This window comes from Haliotis rubra, unplaced genomic scaffold (assembly GCF_003918875.1).
Source record: "Haliotis rubra isolate DU_JTF1 unplaced genomic scaffold, ASM391887v1 Scf309, whole genome shotgun sequence".
Classification (NCBI taxonomy): Eukaryota; Metazoa; Mollusca; class Gastropoda; order Lepetellida; family Haliotidae; genus Haliotis; species Haliotis rubra.
Window position 1 is genome coordinate 990,802 of NW_025766979.1, and position 18,171 is coordinate 1,008,972.

At 43.8% G+C, this 18,171-nt stretch overlaps 1 protein-coding gene across 1 annotated transcript in view; it reads left to right on the top strand.

The window, feature by feature from the left end:
* Positions 1-18,171, top strand: part of LOC124283059 (homeobox protein cut-like 1) — a 126,562-nt gene that overhangs the window by 50,563 nt on the left and 57,828 nt on the right. Inside the window, 1 exon segment of the mRNA XM_046719079.1 lies at positions 11,210-11,277. Coding sequence (XP_046575035.1) covers positions 11,210-11,277 — 68 coding nt within the window.

Sequence of the window (18,171 nt, forward strand, 5' to 3'; positions counted from 1 at the left end):
TGAGACCAGTGTCAACAAGTCATGCATTAGTGTTTTGACTAAACTAAAGTTAAAGTAAAAATTCTTATATAATTTTAGCATAGTAACTTAAACTTGGCATTGTGCCATTACTTATTTATTTATTGATCTATTGGTGTGTAATTTCATAGGTCGTAAAAATGTGGATGATTGTTCAAGTCCTTGTCATGGCGACCAGGGAGTCTGCAGCCTTTGTGGCCTGTTTAATTTATTGATATATATTTTACATCTGCTGAATGTAGTTATATACAGCAGGGTTTTAGGTTATCCCTACCCTGGCTGGTGGATATTACCCCTACCCTAGTAAAGGTTACCCCAACCCTTGTGGACGTTACCCCCACCCTGATGGAGATTACCCCTATCCTGGTGGAGATTACCCCTACCCTGGTGGAGATTACCCCCACCCTGGTGGTAGAGGTTACTCCTACCCTGGTGGAGATGATCCCACCCTAGTGGAGATTACGCCTACCCTGGTGGAGATTACGCCAACCCTAGTGGAGATTACCCCTCCCCTGGTGATTACCCCCACCTTAGTGGGGATTACGCCCACCCTGGTAGAGACTGCCTTTATCCTGGTGGAGACACCATCAGTAGCATATTTAGACACATACAAAGTAGAATGATAAGAATGGAAAATAATTTACTTTCCCTTTGTTCTGATTGAAAAATGCATTGCTTGAAAAGACGCATGGGCATACATTCACTAAAGGTGCATATATTTATTTCAAACAATAATTAGGTAGCTCTCTTTACAACTTTCCCAGCAAGCTGCTGGTAATGAAGCTTTATCATAACACTGAATAATGGAATACAGCCTACCTTGTAAGAAGGTTCAGGTGTGCCTGTAGTCTATTCGACTATCACAATGGGTAGCATTAAGAGGAAATCATTCAATTAAGTCACTCTCTGTAAAGATTTAAGTTTACAATTGGTCCTCAACAAGCCATGCTTGTCACTTGAGGCAAGTAATAGGTAGTGCTGGTATTGGCATACAACAAGCGATACGATACATCAACAATACTAAAATTGTAGTCACAATGATATATTGCCAAAGTATTGTGCACTTAAGCTGTGATACGATACGAATCCCGATATAAGGGTGGAGATACGATACATATCACGATACTAAAATCTTTAATTCTAACACCAACTATAAGACACCCTAAGATCAAAACAAAACCATTTTAAAGTATTTCATCAAATTCCGCCAGTGTTGTTCAATGTTCATTCAAAAACGAGATAATTAAGTTTATACACAGACTTTGTGAATGTAACATGCGAGCGCTGTCTGACACAGTTCTTGACGCAAGAATTTCCAAGAAAACGTTTATTTTTTAAGGGAAAATAAGTATGGATAGATATATATATATTGTAATCATCGAACAAAAGTAAGTCTTTTTTCTTGACAGATATTGCGATTCGGCAATATTTCAAGTTAAACATCGATGTATCGTGGCCCATTTGAAATATTGTGTCGGGATATACGACAATGTAAAACTTTGTATCTATTCACTTTATCGGCAGTCCATGGATCGATGCGTATTGATGAATCGTCACAGCACTATAGTCTGTTTGCAGTGAAAAACGTTCCGATGAATTTCATTTTAAACAAACAAGTAAATCAAATAAAGTGAAATTAAGATTGCGAATACTCATAATTTTACCTTGCCAATTGAACATTAAAATCTCAGAATTTTATTCAACTTAGGATAAAAGTTGTTTAACGATCATAGTTTCAAAATTATTGGTTTGTATTACAAGGGGGTATGCGCAGTAGTGTTAACAGTGAGCGTTAACTTAGACTACCATAGAAACCAACCCTTCTTGTTCTCGGGGTTTCATTTAATGTGCATACCCCCTTGTTTGGGTGATCAGGTTCGGTAACTAGGTTGATGTAAGTGATCGTATTCCATTTGCCTGCATCAGTGCTCATGATGTCAATCACTGGATGTTCTGGTCCAGACCTGCACCACTTCAGACATCCCTACATATACACACTTAGATATGATTTCAATACTGTGCCACTGGTTTGGACAAAAGTGGTGAATCTGAGCTGTTGTACCTCCTTCTATACACACTTCACACACACACACACACAATACACTCCCACCCACACCGTCCCTCTATGTTGTTACTGAAGCTCTATTGATGGTGTCAAGAAAACCAGGTTCATGCTCATTAAGGTAATGATAATGTCAATGATTTGAGTCAACAAGTCTACTGGCTACAGATTATGAGATAGGTTTGTTAGTTGTAAGGAGAACCGTATATAGCACATGTTTCATCCACAGTATTGGAGTATAATAACTCTCTATGAGATAGGTTTGTTAGTTGTAAGGAGAACGGCATATAGCACATGTTTCATCCTCAGTATTGGAGTATAATAACTCTCTATGAGATAGGTTTGTTAGTTGTAGTTGTAATCCACAGTATTGGAGAAATAACCTCTCATGGATAGGTTTGTTATATAGCACATGTTTCATCCACAGTATTGGAGTATAATAACTCTCTATGAGATAGGTTTGTTAGTTGTAAGGAGAACGGCATATAGCACATGTTTCATCCTCAGTATTGGAGTATAATAACTCTCTATGAGATAGGTTTGTTAGTTGTAAGGAGAACGCATATAGCACATGTTTCATCCTCAGTATTGGAGTATAATAACTCTCTGTGAGATAGGTTTGTTAGTTGTAAGGAGAACGCATATATATAGCACATGTTTCATCCACAGTATTGGAGTATAATAACTCTCTATGAGATAGGTTTGTTAGTTGTAAGGAGAACGGTATATAGCACATGTTTCATCCACAGTATTGGAGTATAATAACTCTCTATGAGATAGGTTTGTTAGTTGTAAGGAGAACGGTATATAGCACATGTTTCATCCACAGTATATGAGTATAATAACTCTCTATGAGATAGGTTTGTTAGTTGTAAGGAGAACGGTATATAGCACATGTTTCATCCACAGTATTGGAGTATAATAACTCTCTATGAGATAGGTTTGTTAGTTGTAAGGAGATATAGCACATGTATATAGCATGTTTCATCCACAGTATTTGTTATTGTAAGGAGAACCGTATAATAACTCTCTATGAGATAGGTTTGTTAGTTGTAAGGAGAATGGTATATAGCAATGTTTCATCCACAGTATTGGAGTATAATAACTCTCTATGAGATAGGTTTGTTAGTTGTAAGGAGAACGGTATATAGCACATGTTTCATCCACAGTATTGGAGTATAATAACTCTCTATGAGATAGGTTTGTTAGTTGTAAGGAGAACGCATATAGCACATGTTTCATCCACAGTATATGAGTATAATAACTCTCTATGAGATAGGTTTGTTAGTTGTAAGGAGAACGGCATATAGCACATGTTTCATCCACAGTATTGGAGTATAATAACTCTCTATGAGATAGGTTTGTTAGTTGTAAGGAGAACGGTATATAGCACATGTTTCATCCACAGTATTGGAGTATAATAACTCTCTATGAGATAGGTTTGTTAGTTGTAAGGAGAACGGTATATAGCACGTTTCATCCACAGTATTGGAGTATAATAACTCTCTATGAGATAGGTTTGTTAGTTGTAAGGAGAACGGCATATAGCACATGTTTCATCCACAGTATTGGAGTATAATAACTCTCTATGAGATAGGTTTGTTAGTTGTAAGGAGAACGGTATATAGCACATGTTTCATCCACAGTATATGAGTATAATAACTCTCTATGAGATAGGTTTGTTAGTTGTAAGGAGAACGGTATATAGCACATGTTTCATCCACAGTATTGGAGTATAATAACTCTCTATGAGATAGGTTTGTTAGTTGTAAGGAGAACGGTATATAGCACATGTTTCATCCACAGTATTGGAGTATAATAACTCTCAGTATTTCTGAGTGTTAAGAGAAATGTTTGAGGTGAGGTTTTTCACCATTGTTCTGCATTGAGGTTCAGGATGAAGGTCAAGATGACCTGGCATTGATGTTAAAAGTCATACATTCAGATATCCTGATAGTAAAAGTCATTGTTTTATTATTATCTTGTCTGGTTTGACCCAAAGTAAAATTACGACAAGCTGTTTTCTCCCAAATGAAGTTTGGTCTTGAAGCAGATGTCTACTTGTAGCTGTGACTAGACCCTCCCATGATCTTGATTCAGCTGCAGACTGGACCAATTTAGTTGCAGCTGCAGATATGTCTACCTTGGTGCTCATTCCTAGACCTTCTCCAATAGATTCAGCTGAAAATAAATCTACCTGTGCTGTGACTATCCCCTTCCCAGTTTATTCTGGTGCAGGTATGTCTATCTGTGCCATTACTAGACCCTCCCCAATAGATTCAGCTGCAGACGTGTCTACACTTTATTCAGCTGTAGACATGTCTACCTAAACTAAATTGCCTGTACCTGCAGCCAGCTTATGCGGAGTAGAAACAAACCCAGGCCTACATTATGATCACCACAGTATTTGTCAGCATCATCAGTGCGACACCGCTTTCTAACTTTATCAGCAATTCATTGTTTAATTGCCGGGTTGTCATCGCATCTTGATCGCTCATTTTTACGCTGATTAGCTGCTAAAGTATGCGTGAGGCAACATAGCCATTGAACCAGGAACAGAGCTCAGTGTATTAGCTTTTCTTTCTGCAGTGGAGCCGGATCACATTATCACCCACCAAGCCAGACTCCAGTTGCTATTACAGGAGACCCAAGTTTAAATTTGTTGATCACTGTAGCTATTTATCAATGGTAACATTTGATCGTGGTTAGAGTGGCGTCTGGTGATGCGAGCATGTTGGAGTGTCCTCCCATCTCTCCATCCCAACGCTGTCAACCAAGCTCGGGACATCAGCAGGCTTTGACCTCTCTTCGGGGAAACCAACACACCCAAAAGCAAATATTTTCCCTTTGATTGCTGTGGGCAATTTGGCTTTCAGGTGATTTTGAATTGTCAAACATTGCAGATATCAGCGCCTGTTCGGAATTATCACATAAAGGTTAGAGTGGAGGGTCTAGACTGGGGAGGGAGGATGTCGTGGAATTACTTTGTACTCTGAGAAGAAATTGTTGATGCTGCTGGAAACGTGTTCGCTAATCACCTCCACTGTTCCCCCAGTGTGTCATGTTGTAGTTAAGTCATAGGACCCAGGATACCAAAGTACTTTAGTGCATGCTTTAGTAAACCTTAACTGCTGAACTTTTGGTAGGGGTGATAAAATGTGTTATTCTAGGTAAATATATACTTGACGTGCTATAAGAATCAGTTTTGTATATCATGGGAAGATAAAACTAACCCTATTAGAAGTGGAGATGTATATATCAAGACAGTGTTGATATATATAACAGTATTGAAGCTGTTGGTTATCTTGAACATGATCAGGTATTGATATATACAAAAGTATTGATGCCATCGGTTATCTTGAACATGATCAGGTATTGATCACGTAGCATTGCACAGTCTGTACATCCCACATGGTACTGTAGTACACTTGGATGGGGGGGGGGATGATGGGAGAGCAGGGTGAATGAATTTGGGGGGATGGATGAAAGGTGAATGGATGGGAGCAGGGTGAATGAATTAGGGTGTGTGTGTGAATGGATGAAAGGGGAATGGATGGGAGCAGGGTGAGTGAATGGTTGGGTAGGGGTGAGAAATGATGGAAGAGCAGGGTGAATGAATTAGGGGTGTGTGAATGAGGGGGAAATGGATGGGAGCAGCGTGAATGAATTCGGAGAGGGGTGGATGAGGGGGAGAGCAGGGTGAATGAATTGGGGTGGTGGATGAGGGGTGAATGAATGGGAGCAGGGTGAATGAATTGGGGAAATGGATGGGAGAGCAGGGTGAATGAATTGGGGATTGATGGGAGAGCAGGGTGAATGAATTGGGGGATGGATGAGGGGTGAATGGATGGGAGCAGGGTGAATGAATTAGGGGTGTGTGAATGGATGAGGGGGATGGATGGGAGAGCAGGGGAATGATTTGGGGGTGTGAATGGATGGGAGCAGGGTGAATATATTGTGGTGGGGGTGATTGGCTGAAGGAGGGGTGAATGGATGGGAGGAGAGTGAATGAATAGTGGTGGGGGGTGAATGGATGAAGGGTGGGTGAATGGATGGGCTAGTGGTGGTTTGGTGTGTGAATGGAACTGGGGTGGGGTGAATGGATAGGGGTAGGGTGAATGGATCGGGGTGGGTTGGAGCGGTCAGGGCTGGGTTTGGGGGTATGTTCATGCAATAGTGATAATGATGGCAATTTTTCATTTAAAAAACACATCAGGCTGGGACCGTGGTCTGAGTCAGTGTTATTACTATCTCCATGTATCTTAAGCATCAAGGGAACAGCTGGTTGGGGAGGCTTTTAGTGCGGATATTGCACATCAGAAAATCGATCCATTAATATATTGAAATTCAGAAAAACACCCAGTAAGATTACAGGTACAGATTGTAATACATGGTGAACCAGCAAAGTATCATTTTGGTGAAAAAATCAAAATCATTCCCGGTAACAAATTGCAAGTATATAGTATTTCTTGTTTCATTTGCATTAATTCTCTGGAGATTACATATAATTGTTTCAGTAAGCGGGTTTTCATCAGCGTGTTGTCATAAGAAGGGTGGCTATACATACCCATTCATACCCAGTGATGGACGGGTGGTTGGATGGATACCCAGTAATGGATGGGTGGTTGGTTGGATACACAGTGATGGAAGGGTGGACCCTATAGGGGATTAATACTCGGTAGTGGTTATGATAATTCCAATGCAGCCTGTTTATTGTTTAACAACGCACTCTGCATTATTCCAGTTGTATGGTGATTTCATTATGGTATACCAAACTGAAGGCAAAATACCGCGGTTCTACTAATACCGAAGTATACTGTTTCACTCCTAGTAATAGGCGGGGGGTCAAATGGATACCCAGTAATAGGAGGTCAGATCCATTTTGGTAAGGGGATGGATACCCGGTAGGAGGTCTGGTACCTTTGCTGGATATTTGGACGTGACACATTATCACATCGTGATGTTACAGTTATGGAATGTAGTAGAGATGTGATACACTGGAAACAGGATGATGTCTCTTGATCAGAAGCCTGTTTAGGGCCAGACCATTGTTCTGAAGCACAAAAGCTCAGCGTCTGAGATGAAACAGCATCTGCAGAAAGAACCGTTGCTTTGATCCATCTGGAGCAACATGTTGGAGTTTGATAAGGGTTTGATTATAGGAGCTAGGTATATTGACCATGACGTGTGTTTGTTCCTCATCACCACAATCTATAGCGTGCATGGCACATCTGCTGGTGTCGATATTCAATATGTTTGTTATACAATATACGATACAAGGCCAGCTGGCAGGCTTGGCTTAGACTCTGGAGCATCATGGCCGACGATTGAAAAATAATCAATGACACATTACAGTGTTGTACATAACTGGTGACTGTACAGTTCCGCATGTGGAAAGTGGAACGCAAGACACAAGACACCAAAACATATTGAGTGAGTCATGCTTATTTGCAAATAATTTAACAACAAATAATAGTTTTGTATATCTGGTTCTTGACATTCCTTCTCCAGTGCTGCCTGGGGATGGAGATTGTAGTACTGACCCAGGGGATAGAGACTGGGGGGCTGGGCTGACTGACACTGGGGAGAGAGACTGGGGGGCTGGACTGACTGACACTGTGGATAGAGACTAGGGGGCTGGGCTGACTGACACTGTGGATAGATACTAGGGGGCAGGGCTGACTGACACTGGGGATAGAGACTGGGGGGCTGGACTGTCTGACACTGTGGATAGAGACTGGGGGCTGGGCTGCCTGACCCAGGGATAGAGACTGGGGGCTGGGCTGACTGCACACTGTGGATAGAAACTGGGGGCAGGGCTGACACTGTGGATAGAGACTGGGGGCTGGACTGTCTGACACTGTGGATAGAGACTGGGGGGCTGGGCTGTCTGACCCAGGGGATAGAGACTGGGGGCTGGGCTGCTGACCTGGGGACTGTGGATAGAAACTGGGGGCAGGGCTGACTGACACTGTGGATAGAGACTGGGGGGCTGGGCTGTCTGACCCAGGGATAGAGACTGGGGCAAGAGCTGTCTGAGGGGCTAGAGACTGGGGAGCACCTGACCCAGGGGATAGAGACTGGGGACTGACCCAGGGATAGCTGTCTGACCTAGGGGATAGAGACTGTAGCTTTGTCTTACCCAGGGGATAGAGACTGGGGGCTGGGCTGCCTGACACTGGCGATAGAGACTTGGGAGCCAGGCTGTCTGACCCAGGGGATAGAGACTGTAGCTTTGTCTTGCCCAGGAGATAGAGACTGGGGGGGCTGGGCTGCCTGACACTGGGGATAGAGATTGGGGAGCCAGGCTGTCTGACCCAGGGGATAGAGACTGTAGCTCTGTCTTACCCAGGGGATAGATACTGGGGGGCTGGGTTGCCTGACCTTGGGGTTAGGGACTGTAGCTCTGTCTGACCAAGGAATAGAGACGAGGGTCTGGGCTGTCTGACCCCGGAGATATGGACTGTAGCTGTCTGACCCAGGGGATGTAGGGCTAGGACTGGGGATAGGGACTGTCTGACCCAGGGGATGGAGCCAAGGGGACTGAGCTGTTCGACTGGTGGTAGAGACTATAGCTCTGTCTGACCCAGGGGAGAGGGCTAGGGTTGCCTGGCTGTTGGGATTGAGACTGTAGAGCTGGGGCTACAATCTATAGGTTGGGAACACAGAGACTGGAGGGTGAGGGTAGAGACTATAGAGTGGAGTAAGAGATTGTATGGAGGAAATAGAAACTGTCAGGCTTGGGCTGCCTGATCTTGGGATAGAATTGTTGGGCTTAGGATAGAGTTTGCAGGGCTGAGGTATAATTTGTAGAGCTTGGGGTAGAGACTGGAGGGGTAGGGATGCCTGTCTCTTGATGTACTGAATGAATGCTTTAACCACTCGGCTACCCATTCATCCAAACCATTCCGTAAATACTGAATCCATCAGTAATCACGATGATGACAGCCATTGTAAATTGTCTATTGAATGTGGCATTTCAATAAGGGAAACCCATAATTGAGGGCCCCCGGCTTCTTAATATATGGAATACGGTAGGTCTGCATTGAGTTCAACAATCACTGATGCCCTACTTCATTGACAGTGACAAAATAAAACAGTAGTGGATATCTATTGATAGCCATTCAGCTGAAGGAGCGTTACTGTTGGCCGCATCCAAATAGACACAAAGATTTATTTGTATGATGCTTTGAACATTTAATAGTGTTGATGAATAGCTCCCCTGTCAGGAGCGCGGGGATCGTAATGTTGGTTACTTCACTGCGGATGAAGAAAACAGCAGCCACCTCACATCACTGTTGTTCAGTGGTGCGTGCCGTGTCGTATGCAAGCTCCCTGATTACGGGTATGACACCCGCTCGAGCGTGGTGCGTAGAGCGAGCGCTGACAATAAGGTGAGCAAGCGGCACATAGGTAATTGCCGGCATGCCTGAGCTGATCAGTCGCTGCAACAGGCTTTGTCTGTGCCGCTGTAGACTTAAACACAGTTTGCTTATTGTCAGAATAAATTGAATCTTTCATGTCCTGTTTGAATAATCCTCGAGAAATGATCATCTATAGCTGGGAGATGATGTACTGTTGAGACAGAGGGAGGCTCTACAGGGGTGGGTATCTGTCTGGGATCTGCATCTTCAGGATTAATTATTCTCTATCTTGCATGATTGCATTAAGTGTAAGTATGCCTATCAGTCTTGACTTAATGAAGAAACTGAGAAAGTAATTTCATATATGACATTGCCTGACATCTGATTAACTGAGAAATATTGTTTATCATGCATGAGGAGTTTTGTTTTTAAAAGTTTTAAGTTGTTAGTATTAGGGGTGTAACCATGTTGGAGAAAAGTACTTTTTGGAAAACTGTTTTGTTTAAAGTTGTGTAGGTACTAATCTGTGGGGGGTAGAACTCCAAGCTGCTGTGGGTTGAATGTATGTACTTTTTGGAAAACTGTTTTGTTAAAAGTTGTGTAGCTAGTAGCGTGTGGGGTAGAACTCTGCCGTGTTGAATGTATGTCATGTACTTTGCGTAGCCCGCTGACTGATCATATTGATATAGGTAGATCAGTGTAGCTGGGATGAAGTGTACAGCCGTATATGGTGTGTTTGACTGTGGATGTGGGTGCGGGTAGCGACACTGCTGACACAGATTGGGGGGAGGGGAGTGGGGGGTTGCGGTGTGCGGGTATTGATACGCTTGCTGTTGGGGATGTTCCTGTATTCTGAACAGGCTGCTGAACCAATTATAATCACTGGGACAAACACACAGTGAAAGGCTGAAATCTTCTCCATGCTTAGCCAGGTCCATTCAGTGTACAAGGTGTTTGAACAATCCTGAGAATGTGATCAGCTCGGTGAAGTAGACATAGTCTACTGTGAGGGTCTGCACGGGTGGGTGGTCACCAAACAGTGGCATAGTCTAATGTGAGGGTCCGCACTGATGGGTGGTCATCAAAACTGTTGCTTTGTCTTCTGTGAGGGTCTACAATGGTGGCACTTACCATACCCATGGTATGGTCTACTGGGAGGCTCTGTACAGGTGGGTGGTCACCAAAACTGTTGCATCGTCTACCTTGAGGGGTCTGCATGGGTGGATGGTCACCAACACAACATATTCTACTGTGAGGGTCAGCACATGTGGGTCACCACCACAGCATCACATGTGGTGGTGGTCAGGGTCTGCACAGGTAGGTGGTCACCACAATTGTTGCATATTCTGCTGTGAGGGTCTGCACAGGTGGATGGTCACCACAATTGTTGCATATTCTACTGTGAGGGTCTGCACAGGTGGATGGTCACCAACACAACATATTCTACTGTGAGGGTCTGCACAGGCGGGTGGTCACCACAATTGTTGCATATTCTACTGTGAGGGTCTGCATGGGTGGATGGTCACCAAAACTGTTGAATATTAAATTCTGAGGGCCTGCACAGTTGGTGGCATGTCCAAGGATGCCACTCTGCACAGTAGAGTGCCTTACATGACTTAGCCATCTTAGGTTTCTGCATTGCCTGCATCACTTAAGACTTTTCTCCCACATCAAGCTGACATGATGTGATATAACTGTTGTTCATAGCTGCATTAAACCCAACTCACTCACTCACTCACTCACTCACTCACTCTTTCTGTTGCAGAAGTGACAATCAAGCAGCTGAAGGAACGTTTGAAGGATCATGAAGAGAGATTGGAGTCCACAGCTGAAGTAAGTAATTCAAGCCCAAATTAATTTGCTTGTCACGTCGATGATCCAGGTTCGATTCTCCACATGGGCATAATGTGTGAAGCCCATTTCTTGTGTCCCTCGCTGTGATATTGGTTATATATTGCTAAAAGCGGCATTGAACAAAACTCACTCACTCACTCACTTTCTCGTTCAAACACTATCCTTTAAGTTTCCTTTTATCCTGGTGTGTAGTGTACTGGAATACGATGACATGTGTCAACTAAGTCAGCAAGCCTGACCACCCGACCCCGTTAGTCGCCAGGTTGCACTCGGTGCAGGTACTGATATATGATATATCTTGATAAATGTTAATGTTGATGTTGTATCGATGTGTATCACAAATGTAGAAACTGTTGCACAGAGATGTCATAAACTTCAAAGAGGCTGATCCATTTAAAGAGTTAATCACCAGAATTCGTCTAGCACTTTTTTTGCGTATAGCACAAACTTGATTTCCTTTTGGTATTACTGCAATGTCTTAAGTATCCTTCTTTCAAAGTTTAATGTACAATGTGTTCTTATACATGGGAAGAATATATTGTCTTTTGTGTGTGTGTGTGTGTGTGTGTGTGTGCGTGGATGCGTGCGTGCGTGGAGGGGAAGGGGGTGGGTGGTGGCAGGAGAAGAGTATACTTTGTTATCATTTTTTATTTCGAAGTTGTATTGTAAAGTGTTAGGGCGGTTGGGTAGCCCAGTGGTTAATGTGTTCGCTCGTCACGCCGAAGACCCGGGTTCGATCCCCCACATGGGTACAATGTGTGAAGCCCGTATCTTGTGCCCCCCAGCTGTGATATTGCTGGAATATTGCTAAAAGCAGCATAAAACTAAACTCAGTCAGTCACTTGGAAAGAGTTGTCTGTACACAGGGACACAACCAACAACTAGCAAGTACATGGACAGTGGCAAGTGGTAGATTACAATATCAGTGTCATCAGGCATGAGGGTTGCAAAATATTAGGATTTGATGTATTTTTAAGGTATTTTTAAACATACATGTGTTCTGTCAAGAATTTTGAGACGGAAGAAACATTCATTGTATTTACAAAGATGTAAAATTAAATATTCAATATATCAGTATATCGATAAGTGCCATGCGTGGATAGACAATAAATCAATGTGACAATGATTCAGTTCCATGCATGGATAGACAATAAATCAGTATGACAATGATTCAGTTCCTATCATGAATAGACAATAAATCAGTATGACAATAATTCAGTTCCATGCATGGATAGACAATAAATCAGTATGACAATAATTCAGTACCATGCATGGATAAACAATAAATCAGTGACAATGATTCAGTACCATGCATGGATAGACAATAAATCAGTATGGCAATGATTCAGTACCATGCATGGATAAACAATAAATCAATGTGATAATGATTCAGTTCCATGAATGGATAAACAATAAATCAGTATGACAATGATTCAGTACCATGCATGGATAGACAATAAATCAGTGACAAGGATTCAGTACCATGCATGGATAGACAATAAATCAGTATGACAATGATTCAGTACCATGCAGGGATAGACAATAAATCAGTGACAATGATTCAGTTCCATGCATGGATAGACAATAAATCAGTATGGCAATGATTCAGTACCATGCATGGATAGACAATAAATCAGTATGGCAATGATTCAGTACCATGCAGGGATAGACAATAAATCAAATTTTTAACTAATCCTGCACTACTTACTTCCTGCACTTATTGCTTACGACTTGAAACGTGGCTGTGCCAGACGATTGATGTTGAAAAGCGTAGACTGCGATCACTTCCTGGTCTCGGGTAAACATCCGTCTGCGCACGCGCACGCATCACCGGAAGGTGACGTCAGCCACCTCAGATTATTACTTTTCGCACGCCTCGCACACACCTCGCAAGATGTGTGGTTTGCCAGATCGACTGTTTTGTATCCTACGAATTTGTGTTTATTGATAATAAACTGTCTTTTGGGTACTTTCCTTTGTTCTTCAGAGAGTGTAGGTATTACCTTTCTGTTTTGTTTTTCGTAGTACTGTTGTAGTGATGGTGTTTGTGATAAACACGGTAGTTTCATCACTATTATTGGTCACTTCGCCATTCAGAACACGTATAAACGTAGCTGCGTCCCCTTCAAGGGTGATGGAAGCAGGGGCAACAAAAAGAAAAAAGTTCAAGATCCACATGACTGGACACTCCCTCATCCACTAAGCCCTTGTATACGAATACATCGAAGCCACGTGTTCTGAATGGTGTACGCCTCAGATACATGCGCCACGCGCCCAGCAGTCACTGGATGTTTTGACTCCCATTTGACTTGAGCTAGGGCAGTCTGGTACAACAGCTGTTCATCACTGCAGCGCCTATACGGCTCTTCTACCACATCGACTACGACCTCAGCGTTCTGCAGTCGGTGTTAGCGTCTGTCCAGCGTCTGTCCGGCGTTTCTACCAGATCCAGCGCCTGTACGGCGCCTATCAAACCATCCTCACTCACTCAAACGCCTGTCCGTTTTTTTCTACCAGATACAGCGTTCTACCAGATCCAGCGACTGTACGGCTCATGCTTATATGTTATACTATCATCGTATATTATTATTAAGCCTTAATTCTGGTCTCCAGTTTATGTCAGTATTTTGTGAGACGTTGTTCTCATTTATGCTGTTCTACCCCAATACTATTACATTGTTTCACCGTGTGTTCTCCATTACTATTGTAATGTTTTTTACCATGTGTTTACTGGGGTTTTCTGCTATGTTGCAGTTTCTATATGGCGCACGCTGTATAGTTTGTAAGGCAGGGTATCTCATAAGTGCCCTCATTCACACTGTGTGAAATGCACTTTTGTGTGTTTTTCACACAAGTAATGTGCTAGTTGCGCTCACTTAATTAATATAACACCTTTTTTTTTGAAGTGCCAGGTCCAACACCGACCCCGCCTGTGACAAGCATCCAGATACTTGCCACAACACTGATGTCCTCTAGCTCTAGGGTGTCTGGTGTCTCCTTTCTGCAGGTTGCTGTTTCCAGCATGTCCTTGGCAGATGTCTTACTCCTGACGCCTCAGATACATGCGCCGCGCGCCCAGCAGTCACTGGATGTTTTGACTCCCATTTGACTTGACCTAGTTAGCAGGGCAGTCTGGTACAACAGCGCCTCTGCTGTTCATCACTGCAGCGCCTATACGGCTCTTCTACCACATCGACTACGAACTCAGCGTTCTGCAGTCGGTGTTAGCGTCTGTCCAGCGTCTGTCCGGCGTTTCTACCAGATCCAGCGCCTGTACGGCGCCTATCAAACCATCCTCACTCACTCAAACGCCTGTCCGTTTTTTTCTACCAGATACAGCGTTCTACCAGATCCAGCGCCTGTACGGCGGCTCTACTGGATCTAGCGCCTATAACATCATAAAATCATACTCACTCACTCACTCCAGCGCCTATACCAGATTGAGCATCTATATAAAGTAACATACTGCGTCAGCGCCTCCACATCTTCAAGAGTTCGGCAGCTGTTGTTTGCGCCGCCGTCTCCGCTGACCTCTACGTCGGCAGACGGACACATCTTGCCCTCGAAGACTTCAACTAATATGGTACCTATACCAGGCGTGGCGTCTATGCACTCCCTTGTCTTGAATTCACCAATAGGGCAGCCCAGGTGGATGATGTAATTAAGCGCGTGACAGTGTTTCTTCTTACAAGCACGAGACTCAAGGGATGATGGCCCTTGATTTGGAATCCACACGGATGCTCCTTCCTATCTCAACTTAGCTTCGACTATTAACACTGTCTCTCAAGACCTGACAGAGATGAATCCGTACAGGATCGTCACCTCTCTTCTATATGCACGATGGCTTGGTAGTGGATGGTCCTCACTGTCCTTGGAAAACACTTACGGCAGTTCTCGCCAGTGTTATTTGAGGTCAAGGATTTTCCGGTTAGGATTCAAAGCTTCCGAGGAATCTATTTCACCAATCCTAGTCCTCGACTGCCATCTTTAATAATGAGTTCAAGGACGTCTATCGAACAGTGTGTGACTTTACTCACAGGGAGATAGCGTTGACGGCCTTCCTGCAAGTCAAACATCCCTCATCACATGAATCCAGTACCTACTATAGCCTCAATGCCACACTGTTAGGTGGGCTTGGAATCAGGTGCCGGTGCGTGGTAGGAGACGTGGTGACAAGTCTCACATCAACAAGAGAGGATATAAACGTAGCTGCGTCCCCTTCAAGGGTGACGGAAGCAAGGGCAACAAAAGGAAAAAAGTTCAAGATCCACATGACTGGACACTCCCTCATCCACTAAGCCCTTGTATTATCCAAACACCCGTACATTGGTGACGAATGCGTTCTGACGTAATTGGTTATTTCTTGGGTTTCCATACGTCACAACATATGGACACATGGGTTCTGGCTCTTCATAGTTCTGCCTCTACGATGTGCCGGGTTCCAAGGTTTACCTTCGACCGGGAGTACCTGCTTAGCGCAGCAACAGTGATAATTTGGTGATTTCACGTGGGCTCTACGCCATATTGCGTGATTTGCATGTGTCCACCTGGGAATGACAGGTGGACGTTCGTCAACGTGTCGGCCTCCTGCCTCACTTACCTCAGTTTTTTTTTCCTTTTAGTGGACTCGCCCTAAGATGTCTTAGGTGGAGTCACCTTGACTGAGCGAGTTCCAAACTACATACGTTTTAGTCGGCGCCTCCATGCATTGGCGCCTCCATGCAGAATACTAGATCTGATAACCTCAGATTTTCGGCCGTGAGATCAATAAGCAGTTTGGAGCTCAAGGCAGTGTTCCTCACCATCCGTCACTGGGCGCAATAGCTAACGGGCAACACGATTGTTGTGGGGTTTAAGGAGAGTTTGACCAGGTTATTGTTTCCAGACGTTCCGTCTGTTTCCAGTAATAGCTGACATATCCATCTGAGCACTCAGCATATTCGTGGGTGCGGGTACATCTTAGTGGACGCTATATTGGGATCTGACAGAGTCGCTTTCACAGAATGAATGCTACACAAAGAGATACCGGTTTATGTGTCTCCGTCTCCGAATGGTCAGCTTGGGCAGTGGACGGCTTAAGTCTTTCCTGGGGGCGCTACACGCAAAATACATTTCCTCCCGGTCTTGCTTCCAAATGTTTTAGTCACAATCAAGAAATAACAACTTGATTTCGACTAAATTTAGTTGGTACCAGATGACCAACAAGAGGTTGGTTTCAAGCGTCAAGAGCTCTTCAACTAGCCAGATGTGGAAACATCCTAGTGCATCCTCATCCCACGCCAGAACGGTTCAATTAACACACTGCATCTTCAGGCGGCATTCTGCGCCAATTGCTTTTCAGCCAGAGCATTGTTACTGCTTTGCTAATGAACATTGGACTTCCATTAGGCACATGTATAACAAGTGGCAGTCGTTCGAGCAGTTGTGTTGCCTCGAAGCAGGATCCGCTGAATGTATCCCCCTGTTTTAGCAGTCTCCCTGCTGTATTTGTACAGGGAAGGCGTTTCAAGAGGGGCATAGTTGCCACTTCTGTTAGTGGCAATTCCTTCGTTTTGGTAGTCCCCATTGACAGGAGCTACCGTCCATGCTTCGCTTGTTTAGCGCGCTTGAGTACTCAGGCTGCAGTTTTGACACCTGCCAGGAATCTCAACACGGTCTTGGACCGCCTACGCGTTGTGTCTTGCAGGCCACTCATGAACACTTGCCTTGCAGACTTGCACAGCGATAGTGACAACGGTCATGCGCTTGGTGTTAATTGGGTCAAGTTTGAACTACACCGTCATGGTTCTGTGCCTCTGGGTATTTGATTGAGATTTCATCACTATAACCCAGTTGCTAGCGCAAAATGGTTGATAGTTCTCTCTTTCGCCTTTATCGTCTGTTGTCGGCGTTGACAACGTTCCTGTGTTACTTTTGTGTTCAGCGTGATGTACTCAGTTTGTACATTAAGCGTACCCAAGCCGTCAGAGACATGTAAGCATGTACTGCATTCCCTAAAGCTAATAACGCTTTAAAACCGTGTGGTCTGTTTCCATTTAAGTGTATATGGCTTTTATGCGAATTACCACTGAGATGTAATCCCTCTCTGCCGACCATTCTTCCAGATTCCACGAAGGTGCCTTCCTCCATGATATTTCTTCCCACGAAGCACAATGACGCCGTGTGGGAAAAGAGTTGTTCCGAGGGAAACAACTGGGTATGTCAGTTAAGGAGTAACACTTGGAAAAACTCAAGTCAATACTTTTTTACTGCATTTCCCTAAAGCTAATCTCGCTTTAAAAATCATGTGGTCTTTCCATTTAAGTCTGCCTGTCTTATATGCGAATTACCACTGAGAGATAGTCACTGTTTGTTGACTATTCTTCCAGGTGCAATGAAGATACCTTCCACCATGCTTTTTCTTCCCATGAAGCACGCCGACGCCGTGTGGGAACAGAGTTGTTCTGGAACAACTGGGTCTGTCAGTTAAGGAGTAACACTTGGGTTATAACGCTTTAAAAATCGTGTGCTATATACCATTTAAGACTACGTGTCTTATATATGTGTATTATCGTCACTCGCTGTCCGCTTTAGGTGCCATGCCGTTTTTTCCACCACCACGGCGCACTTGATGACATTGACCGACCTGTCTTTGTTTACCATGCGATGCGATCCCCGCAGATGACACGCCCTCCATCCTGCCTGTCTGATAAGTAGTGCAAGATTAGTTAAAAATTTAGTAAAATCTGATTATTTTTTATATTTGTATACTTATCCTGCACTACTTATGATAAGGGCCCAACCTGCGCTTTCAGCTACCTCCCCTCTTCGTATTCATCTGTGGGATTTACGGCAATAATCAGAAATGGCTGACGTCACCTTCCGGTGATGCGT